Source organism: Scylla paramamosain, chromosome 25 (assembly GCF_035594125.1).
Source record: "Scylla paramamosain isolate STU-SP2022 chromosome 25, ASM3559412v1, whole genome shotgun sequence".
Lineage (NCBI taxonomy): Eukaryota > Metazoa > Arthropoda > Malacostraca > Decapoda > Portunidae > Scylla > Scylla paramamosain.
Window position 1 is genome coordinate 10,700,893 of NC_087175.1, and position 12,500 is coordinate 10,713,392.

At 37.0% G+C, this 12,500-nt stretch overlaps 1 protein-coding gene across 1 annotated transcript in view; it reads right to left on the reverse strand.

Moving 5' to 3' along the window:
- LOC135113202 (protein amalgam-like) overlaps window positions 1–12,500 on the reverse strand; it is a 46,396-nt gene that overhangs the window by 30,203 nt on the left and 3,693 nt on the right. Inside the window, exon 2 of the mRNA XM_064028339.1 lies at window positions 8,040–8,250. Coding sequence (XP_063884409.1) covers window positions 8,040–8,250 — 211 coding nt within the window. The remainder of the gene's footprint in view (window positions 1–8,039; window positions 8,251–12,500) is intronic.

Consider the following 12,500-nt stretch of genomic DNA (forward strand, 5'->3'; position numbering starts at 1 on the left):
TTCACACTCCAACTTCCTGCAGACGCGGGATACACAGGGCGTGAGTCACCCTTGCTAACAGCCTTTCTTTCCATGATCTAGGCTGGATACAAACGCACACAGAATACAAATAAAACAAATAACACTAAAACTCCTCTACCATGTGACTGCGAGAACTTCCAGCAATCCTGATGAGGTAACCAGTCTTGTTATGACCATATCCCAGCTCCTTTTACAGCTGCCCTGATGGAGATCAACTCTCACTAAGCTGCCACCGTTTCAGCCCAGTATAAGGCAAATTACTATGTAAATCCACACCACTGTCCCCAGGTCAGACTACTCTTCTGATAACGACCCTTAGCTAAGTGTCTTGACACCCCCCTCAACTTTTTCTTCATTAACTTCTGCACATTAGTGGTCTAGGATCTAATTTTCAATCTGTAGAACACCATCTCTCCTCTTCTAAAACTCATCTTTTCCTCAGTGAAACTCAGGTGTTTGGGGCAACTGACAGTAGTACCTTTTCTGCTCCATCCTACTTTTTCTATCCTCACTTTCAATCCAAAGCTGGATGTTGCGTTTATGTGCGCAACGACATAACCATTGCTCTCGTGCCCACGCTCTTGAATCTTCCGATTTTTCCACTATCTGGCTACGACTGCAGAGTCACTCTCAAACAAAATTTACCTGTGCTGTATACTTCTCACCTAAATCTTCTGACTATAAGAAATTCTTTGAATTCTTAACTTCCAAATTGGAACACATTCTGACTCTCTTCTCTTTTGCAGAGATCTCCATTCTTGGAGACTTCAATGTTTACCACCAGTTTTGACTTTCCTCTCCCTTCACTGACCATCCTGGTGAACTAGCCTTCAACCTTGCTATCCTCCACGACCTAGAGCAACTGGTGCAACACCCTACTTATATTCCTGACCGTCTTCGAGATACGCCCAACATTCTTGACCTTTTCCTGACCTCTAATCCTTCTGCTTATGCTGTCACCCTCTCTTCTCCTTTGGGCTCCTCCGAGCACAATCTCATATCTGTATCTTGTCCTTTCGCTCCAATCCCTCCTCAGGATCCCCCTAAGCGAAGGTGCCTCTGGCGTTTTGCCTCTGTTAGTTGCGGGACACTTGAGGAGGTACTTTGTTGATTTTCCTTGGAATGACTACTGCTTCCGTGTCAGAGACCCGTCTTTGTGTGCTGAGCGCATAACAGAAGTGATAGTGTCTGGCATGGAGGCGTACATTCCTCACTCTTTTTCTCGATCTAAACCTTCTAAACCTTGGAAGCTTGTTTTCGTGCTGTACATGATATAGAGGAGGCCCTCAGAAGGTAAGCCTTAAGCCTTAAGCCTTCCATCACAAGAATCTCATGCAGTTTATATTTTTTGCCCGGAACCATGTCAAGTCTGTTTTCCAACTAGCCAAAAACTCCTTCATTAATAGAAAGTGTCAAAATCTCTCAAGATCTAACTCCCCTCGTGACTTCTGGCATCTAGCCAAGAACATCTCAAATAACACCACTGCTATCCCATCTATCTCTAAAGCTGAACTCTTCGCTCAAACCTTTGCAAAAAACACTACTTTGGACGATTCAGGGCTTGTTCCTTCCTCTCCTCCACCATCTTACTACATACTACCTATTAAATGTTTCTGCAATTATGTTTTCCATGCCCTCGCTGGCCTAAACCCTCGGAAGGCTTATTGACCTGATGGGATCCCTCCTATTGTTCTCCAAAACTGTGCCTCTGTGCTTGCACCTTACCCAGTCAAGCTCTTTCAACTCTGTCTGTCAACATCTACCTTTCCTTCTTGCTGGAAGTTTGCCTACATTCAGGCTGTTCCTAAAAAGGGTGACCGTTCTAATCGCTCAAACTACCGTCCTATTGTTTATAATTTCCTGCCTACCTAAAGTTTTTTAATCTATCCTTAGCAGGAAGGTTCTTAAACATCTATCACTTCACAACCTTCTATCTGATCGCCAGTATGGGTTCCGTCAAGGCCGCTCTACTGGTGATCTTCTGGCTTTCCTTACTGAGTCTTGGTCATCCTCTTTTAGAGATTTTGGTGAAAGTTTTGATGTTGCCTTGGACATATCAAAAGATTTTGATAGAGTCTGGCACAAAGGTTTGATTTTCAAACTACCTTCCTACCTTCTATCCTTCTTTCTGTAACTTCAAGTTTCCTTTCTGACCGTTCTATTGCTGCTGTGGTAGACGGTCACTGTTCTTCTCCTAAATCTATTAACAGTGGTGTTCCTCAGGGTTCTGTCCTGTCACCCACTCTCTCTTTTTATTATTATTCATCAATGACCTTTTAAACCAAACTTCTTGTCCTATCCACTCCTACGCTGTTGTTACCACCCTGCACTTTTCCACGTCTTTCCATAGACGTCCAACCCTTCAGGAAGTGAACATTTCACGCAGGGAAGCCACAGAACGCCTAACTTCTGGTCTTTCTAAAATTTCTGATTGGAGCAGAACAAACTTGGTATTGTTCAATGCCTCAAAATCTCAATTCCTCCATCTATTAAATCGACACAACCTTCCAGGCAACTATCCCCGCTTCTTCAGTGACACTCAGCTGTCCCCCTCTTCTACACTGAAAATCCTCGGTCTGTCCTTTACTTATAATCTGAAGAGGAAACTTCACATCTCATCTCTAGCTAAAACAGCTTCTGTGAAGTTAAGCGTTCTGAGACGTCTCTGCCTGTTTTTCTCATCCCTCCCTCCCACCCCCAGCTGCTAACTCTGTACAAGGGCCTTATCCGTCCATGTATGGAGTATGCTTCACATGAACTAGAAAATCAGCATATACATTTGTTCATGAAAAGAGTTTGATTTTACTTATGTTACTACTTAGAAGGGATTACGTAGAAAAATATATTATATAAGCCCATTGCATCTTCATGTAAATAGAATAACACTGTAGGTATATCTGATATTGCTTGTATGTGAGAGAAGAGTTTGTGTCTGTGCTGCCACCTGGTGACAACCACTAGTTCTGAAAACTCCCCATTATGATTAGAGAAGGTTAAATCTAAGAGTTTATAGACCAGTTTGGTGGTTATTTGCTTCTTATCCTAATTCTCTCTGAGCATCTTGATAGCAATATCATAGTTTTCTTCAGTAACAGCTAATTCATTGATCATTAAGTAGGCAGTACCTTTTACTTGGCTTAACAGGTTAGAAAATTTATTTATCTTAACAATATATTGTCTGACTTATTCTGTCAGTTCTCAGTTAGGTTGAGTCCTGTATACCCAACTGCTCCTATGTCGAACAGAACCTTGGCCTTCATTAGTCATCTTTGACTACTAATTTCTACTTTTGCTATTTGAACTGTTGTAGGAGAGCTAGATTGGTTATTATTGATCTTATTATGTGAGGGGGTTATTTTAGTACCATACTCTATCATCTTACATAGAGCAATATGATGTACGCCTCTCTTACATATAGGACACATATGCAGGTTAGTTTTAGTCTTTCATTTGATGTGACTCGCTTAAGCATAATGTGCACCTTCTTAACTCCACTAGTCTATTTACTCTCCTTTCTAACCCTTGGTAATTACCACAGTGTACTGGATTATATTGTTCAGTGCAAAACGTTCATTTCTTAAGTTCTTAGAGTTCTAGATCTTGTTCCTGTCCTGTTATCATAATAAGTATGGGGCCGTACCTCTGGATTCTTATTCACAGTACTGGAAAAGGTACCCATTGTTAGTCTTCCTCACTCGGGGCACCAAAAGATTTAAGGATGTGGGAACTATTTGACCTGATTACTCACCCAAGTGTCTCCCAGGTAACACACAATCACAAAAAGCATCACAAGATATATTTATAAAAAGATGAAAACTTATGTGTGGGTCGAGCCGGCTGGGAGTGGTGGCAGCCAGGGGTGAGCTGATATCACTGGTGTTCCAAACCAGTGGCTGAGCGTCTTTTCGTAACTAAAGGCAGCTTTCTTGCGATTATCTGTGGTTCCTAGCTTCTAAGGTCTTCTTAACTTAGCGAATCTAACTATAGGGGAGAGTGGCGAGAATACGTCTTAATTAATAGGACTGTTGTGATGGTGGCGACTGTTACATGGCGATTACTACTGACTATAGGGGGACAAACAGAGAGATTGTTTTTTTAGCTCCCCACATCAGGGCCCGTATACATAAAATCCCCAAAAGATTTTTAAATTTACTCCCAGCTAAAAGTAAATGCTAAAAGTGTATACAACAAACTATAAAAGTTTTCTGAAGTCACTTTTAGCTAGGAGTAAAAGTAAAATTTAAACTCGCTATACGTGCTATGCTTAACGCTTAAGAAAGACGCTAACTATTATGTTTTTTGCACTTGAATGTCAAAACAATACATAAAAGTATTTAATGTTAATTCATATTTCACTTTTCGATAAAAAAAAAAGAACCGGACTATTGACATATTTTGAGTTTAATTATATACATGAAGCGAGTTCAGACTCTAACCCGCCCCTGGGAAGTCACCACAACAATGGTAAGGGCAGCTTGGCCAAGCCAAGAAAAGAGAGAGAGGCAGCTCTTTCAGGATAACATGCTAGTTCTTGCTAAGTGCAAAATGATTTTCAAAATTCTGTATATCCCTGCAAGCAGCTGTGGGGTTGGTTGAGTTAGACTGAATGCAATTAACTATTTGAAATTCCACTCCATACAAGCAACTGTGAGACGACTTGGTTGAATTGCTCTGAATTCAGAAGGATTTGTTAAGTTGTACTTACTCTCAGCAAGGGACTATGGAATAGCAGGGTGAGGTTATCAAGTTGAATGCAGAAAGATAAATTAAATTCCATTTACTTGGACTGTTTGGTGACGGGTTAAGTTAGTTTGACACACACACACACACACACACACACACACACACACACACACACACACACATACACTGCCAAGCACAATTTAAAATGGATCTCGGTGTCATGAGCTACAATTGCATTCTACAGTTAGCTTTATTTCATGCCTTGTTTACATATTCTGCCTCCTAAACTCTGGATGCAGTAATTTTTATGTGTGCCATCAATAACATTAATGACAGTGGGGAATCCTGCAGCTTATATAACGTGTTTCTCTCTCTCATGGATATATATATATATATATATATATATATATATATATATATATATATATATATATATATATATATATATATATATATATATATATATATATATATATATATATATATATATATATATATATATATAGAGAGAGAGAGAGAGAGAGAGAGAGAGAGAGAGAGAGAGAGAGAGAGAGAAGAGAGAGAGAGAGAGAGAGAGAGAGAGAGAAAGAGAGAGAATAAATCTGAAGGTGCTGTGTAGTGGATGAGCCTCAAGTGTTTTGGCTGATGGCTGCGTTGTACCAAATTTATAGCCTTTATCTAATTTTACTCCCTAAAGCGCGACTCCCTAGTGCATTCCTTACAAGTTCTTCCACATATAAAATGTTACCAAGGGCAGGCAGAACTCTCTCGATCAGCTGAGCATCACTATACTCTCGTAGGGCGCCTCTCCTTTGCCGAAAACTAAGGTGTTGGGCTGTCATCCTGACTCATCCTGTCGCCCTAAAGTAATTTTAGGCGCTTAGGAGTACCCCTCACCACTCCTAGCCGCTAAACGTATTTTAGGTCTTAAAATTGATTATTAGTATTACTTTTAAGGAACTTTTAGCATTAAAAGTAAAACTGGTCTCTAAAAGTACTTTTAGTCTCTTCAGAATGTTTATGTATACGGGCCCAGAAGCAAAAGCTATACGCATTTCGCACACTTCTACCCTTTTTTATTTTCTTTATTTAACAACTATTACTTAGTTTGTACTAGATTAACCTTAATTATCCTTTAATATAACTTTACAATTTATATACACGTCACATCACAGCACACACCAATAATACATTGATATTATGCCTGATACAAATGGAAATTTCCACAGCACTACATTATCTATCTATCTATCTATCTTCTATCTATATCTATATCTATCTATCTATCTATCTATCTTTCTATCTATTTATCTATCTAGCCTCCCCGTTCCCCCTTACCCTCTCTTCTGCCACGTGACCAAGCCACCCAGCGCGTCTCTTTGTCCGATTTCATACTTGTTATGCATAAAAGATATGTGGATTGTTTTGCTGCCTTTAAGGACAGACTCCGCGTAAATAAATTTTTTGACTGCATAACCATAACATTTCCTTCACTGTAGAAAATGAAGAAAATAACTTTTGCCTTTCTTGATGGAGAGATTTTTGGGTAAGTGTCAAGTCACGAGGACAGTTAGATCTGGAAAGGATTTTACACTATCCATTAATGAAAGAATTTTTGTGTAGTTGAAGATTATTCTTGGCATGATTTTGGGCAGAGTTTTAGATGGAAGGCTCAGGAGCTTCTTTATGAACCGCCTCTCTGTTATGTATAGCACGAGAATAGGCAGAATAAGATCAAGGTTATGAAGTGTAGAATGTGCGTCTTTATGTCTGACACGATCACTTCCGCTATGCGCTCAGCACACAGAAACAAGTCCCTGACACTGAAGCAGTAGTCATTCCATGGAAGACCAGGATAATACCTATTCAGGTCCTCCAATTAGCTGAGGGAAAACGCCCTTCTGCGCTTTGGAGGTCAAGATAAATATATGATACTGTGATCGGAGGAGCCAAACCGTGCGGATAGTTTAAGCAGTAATATTGGATGTTGGGAAAAATGCAAGAAATATTGGATGCATTTCCAAGACGGTCAGGGATATGGAAAGAGTGATGGACTAATTGCTCGAAGTCACGGATGATAGCAAAGTTAAAGGCTTGTTCACCATACTGGTCAGTGCAAGGAGAGGAAAGCCAAAGCTGGTGGTGAACAATGAAGTCTCCAAGAATGGATACCTATGAGGAAGTGAAGGGAGTCAGGATGTCCTGTACTTTGGAAGCTAGGTTCTCGGAAAAAAAAAAATCCATAATTAGGAGAGTTAAACGAGAAATATTCAACACAAATTAATTCGCTCTGACTTTGAAGTCAAATCCAGATGGTAGAAAATTTTGAAGGCTCATGAGCGTAGGCACAAGAGCAAGTTAAGTAGTTGCTCACATAGACACAGTATCCAGGGTTTTACTGGAAGTGAGGATAAAAAAAAGTAGGAGGGAACATAGAAAGGGTTGTTGTCAGTAACCTCAACACCTGTGTTTCAATAAGGAAAAGATGAGAGCTAGTAGAGGAAAGGTGATGCCCCACAAAATACAAGTTAGATTTGAGATTGTGAATGTTGCAGAAGTTAAAGTAAAAGTAGGTGAGGGAGGCGCCAAAATACTAGAAGAGTGATCCGACCTGGGACATAAATTTTTTTTTTTTTGTCTTTTCCCGAGATGGAGAGTTCGAGGATAAACATTTTAACACCATTTAAATTTTGAATTTTAAGTGAAAGGTGTAGGTGTGTAAGATGCATGTAATTCTGTGTGAGAATGGAGATGGTTAATTTCGATATCATGGTATTTGGATCATATTGTTTATGGGGTCCTTCGGATGGACTGCACATGAATGAGAGGCAAAGGCTGATGGTTTGGAGGTGAATGAGAAAGATACATTTTGTTGGTAAGGTCGAGGTGTATTCAAACAGAATTACGATGGATATGCGATGAGAGGAATGTGTATACACCACGGTCTTGACAATCACGAGCTCAACTCGTGATCATCAACTATGCTTTGTCAATGAGAGCTAAACGTTCGTACAGCAACACACTATGCGGCTTCCAAACACTTGCTCAAAGAGAACAATAACTCATCGCTCATTAGTGGAAAATCTCTAACACCCTGAGCGTGGTGCAAACCTCAGTGTGTGTGTGTGTGTGTGTGTGTGTGTGTGTGTGTGTGTGCGAGATCGTAAAAGTGTTCGGAGGGAGTCTTCTGTTAGGGTATAGGACGGTTGAATCAGATACAAGTGCACTGTATTTTAACAAAAGCGGTACAGGGGCATTACGGATGTATGTTAGTATTAAGAGAGTAAAGGATCGATGCCCGCCCTCCCCCCCTCCACACAAACGAACACACTTACCTACAATATGAAGCGTAAACTCCTGTGACATCTTGGGTTCAATGGTCACCTGGCACTCATAGGCGCCAGTATCTGTGAGCTGCGCCGAAGCAATGCGGAGCGTCCACGTGTCAGAGCCCTCGGAATGCAGGGCGGAGAAGCGGGCGTCCGTGCTGTACGTGAAGAGGCCCACCGTCAGCACGTGTAGGTCTCTCTTCCTTATCCACATCACCTGTAGTAGTAGCGTGGAGGAGGAGGAGGAGGAGGACGAGGTGATGGTGGTGGAAGAGGAAGAGAACAAGATTTAGTTTAGACGGACGAGGGGTAGGGATATATATATATATATATATATATATATATATATATATATATATATATATATATATATATATATATATATATATATATATATATATATATATATATATATATATATATATATATATATATATATATATATATATATATATATATATATATATATATATATATATATATATGAAGTAAAGGAGAGGGAAGAGAAGGAAGTAAACAAGGAAGAAGAGGAAGGCAAAATTTAATTTGGTCAAGGACGAGCAGTAGGTCCTTCTTCCTTATCCACATTACCTTTAGTAGTAGCGTGAAGGAAAAGGAGAAGGAGAAGGTGGTGGTGATGGTGGAAGAAGAAGAGAACAAGATTTCGTTTAGATACAGACGAGGAGCAGTGGTGAGTATTTATATATATATATATATATATATATATATATATATATATATATATATATATATATATATATATATATATATATATATATATATATATATATATATATATATATATATATATATATATATATATATATACTCGTATATATATATATATATATATATATATATATATATATATATATATATATATATATATATATATATATATATATATATATATATATATATATATATATATATATATATATATATATATATATATATATATATATGCACCACTTAGGGACTTCATGAAATTACTAGAATATTTAGGGATTTCATGTATTTACAGGTTTCACTGTAAACCCTCGTCACCTCAAAGCATCGTCATGAGTAAACAAAATGTACAGCCATGGCTGATAGTCCTTGAGCAGGTGGTGGTGAATAACTAGACAGGGTGCTCAAACAAGTTGATCTTTCAAACCATTCCCAACTTAGAGATGGAATGGGCGGAACTTCATTGGTTCGAAAACTTGCTTCTAGAACCGGAATTTCAGTGGTTCGAAAACTTGTTTCTAGACCTGTCAGACTCGCCTCGGACGTTGGACAGGTAAGCGTGCCTCTTCCTTACTTCGCACTTAAGTATTATTCCATGTCATTTTTTCGTGTTATTTATGTTATTTCTCATGTTGTGTAGAGCTCATACAGTTGTACAGTGTAAATAATGATGCGCTGCCTAGTGAACCTAACCTAATCTAATACATTCTACTTGATTTTACGTATACATGATTTTTATGATATGATGATTTATGAATAAAATTTCAAATAAATCTTCTGTTGTTCTATGTATTTACTATCATCAAGGATTTCATGAAATAACTGGAGTTTCATTTCAGAAAATACATGAAATCCCTAGATATTTTAGTAATTTCATAAAGTCACTAAGTGAAACAGTAATTTCACGAATTCACTGAAAGTTTTAGGGATTTCACGAAATCCCTAGTTTCACAATCTTACTGTAATATATATATATATATATATATATATATATATATATATATATATATATATATATATATATATATATATATATATATATATATATATATATATATATATATATATATATATATATATATATATATATATATATATATATATATATATATATATATATATATATATATATATATATATATATATATATATATATATATATATATATATATATATATATATATCCCTGTTCCTCATCCGCGTCCGCGTCTAAACTAAATCTTGTTCTCTTCCTCTCTCACCACCACCACCACCACCACCACCTCCTCCTCCTCCTCCTCCTCCTCCTCCTCCTCCTCCTCCTCCTCCTCCTCCTCCTCCTCCTCCTCCTCCTTCTCCTCCACGGTACTACTACAGGTGATGTGGATATATATATATATATATATATATATATATATATATATATATATATATATATATATATATATATATATATATATATATATATATATATATATATATGTTTTCCTCTTCTTCCTTGTTTACGTCCTTCTTCTCCTCCTCCTTTACCTTATATATATATATATATATATATATATATATATATATATATATATATATATATATATATATATATATATATATATATATATATATATATATATATATATATATATATAAGGTAAAGGAGGAGGAGAAGTAGGACGTAAACAAGGAAGAAGAGGAAAACAAAATTTAATTTGGTCAAGGACGAGCAGTGAAGATAGAAGATGGTGGACGAGAAAGAGGAGTATTAGTAGGAAGAAAAGACATGAATAAATTTATCATCAGTTCCATTCTTTCACTGGCTTATTGTAAGTTATAGTAAGAGAGAGAGAGAGAGAGAGAGAGAGAGAGAGAGAGAGAGAGAGAGAGAGAGAGAGAGAGAGAGAGAGAGAGAGAGAGAGAGAGAGAGAGAGAGAGAGAGAGAGAGAGAGAGAGAGAGAGAGAGAGAGAGAGAGAGAGAGAGAGAATTACAAATCTCGCATTTTCATTTCTTATTAAAATCTAGGTGAAGTTTTATTTGATCTAAGCATTTTGCCTTCTTTCAGTATGTTGATTACGTAGTAGATTTTATTTTCCATAAAGAGTGCAAATATCAATGACATTTTTGTTTTCAACCATGTACTGGGAAGTTCAGCGGAATTTTGTGCTTGTGTAAAAATGCTGAAGTATATTACTCATTTACGATATTGGCTGTTTTCGTTATCTGTGTGGTGGGCATTTCCCCTAACCAAAGTATTGCTCGTGATGATTTTCTTATTTCTCACATGTTCATAAAATTCCTTGGGACTCGATGCACTGCAGAGTGCAAAATTAGTTTTTTTTTTTTCAAGATTTTGTCTTGCTCTGTTATTAATTTTCTTGATTCCCCTCGAAAATCTTTGAACTCAAATGTATTGCTCTCATCTCGAGTTCGTTGATAATGATCTGCAGTTTATATGAACCTGTTTATAATTTGCTTGTATTGTGAGTTTGATTTGGTATTACTAATTGACACTTGTTCCGAAGACGATTGCAAGATTTAATTGGTTGCTTTTTAATTTCCATAAATATTTCCTCTCACTCATTCATGCCGTGTGCAGATACAATATCACTCCAGTGTGCGGGGAGACATCCTGAATAAAAGTGCAGTCAGGAACTTTCTTATTGACATGAGATACATGATCCGCTGTTATTTCTTATGGCAAGGCGATCACTTACAATTAATTCAGGATTATTACTTGTTAACGAAACAATACCTGATCTTACTTCCTCTTGCCATTGTGTTGATGCAAAGCACTTTCTTGAAATTATTACTCATATAAATTATATCAAGATAGGAGCGAAAGTTTAATGGCTCATTCTACTTTAGTTACCGACAAATTATAGTCTCCATAAAGAATATTATCACAATGGTTGCAGATATATGAGATTTGATAACATAACTTATATAAAATTTGTGTCAGATAATAGAATGAGTGGAGCTATTTACGTGACCTGTGTCTTCATCTGTGCGATTGAGCATATTAACAATTAATAAATCTCTACATAAAACTGGGCGAAGACCTGCTCTGGCGTGCAGATTAGACCACGCCGCCACTGTGTCTGTCGCATCTTTCACTGTTAAATGTTGTATATTTGAACAATTCATACTCCGCTAAAAATATTTATGGGCTTTATCTATCCATGTCTCAGAAGGAAGAAGTGAATAATGAGAAAGGAAAAGGAAAAAAAACAAAAGGGAAGACAAAGCCATACAAAAAAATAAGATAAGGAAGAGAGGATGTACAACAAGACATAAAAATGTGAAGGAAAAGAAAAGGAGTGTAAGTGAAGGAAAAGGAAAAAAAAATAAAAAATACACAGAGGAATGTGTACCGGATAAAGGAAGACGGGAAGTATAGAAGAACAAAAGAGGGAAGAAAGAAAGAGATAAAAGAGAGGGAGAAAGAAGAAAGAAATATTACATTATAGAAAAGCAAAGTATAGTGAAAAATGAGACGAAAAAGAAAAGCAAAAATTTGAAGGAAGCAAAACAAGCGATAATGATTAGAAATTGGAAAAGGAAAAAAATAATGGGAAGAACTCCAACAAAATGGAAAAGTATTGGCGGAAGATGAGAAGAGAAAGAAAGAAAAGGTAGATGGAAACAAAAGAAATAGATATGTACTAATTAAATCTGGTTTTTATACTACTGAGTATGGTCCATTTTTATGTACTAGAGAATGCATATATAAGCTTCTTCTAGTACTTCTGTAGTGGTGACCAAAGAAACAC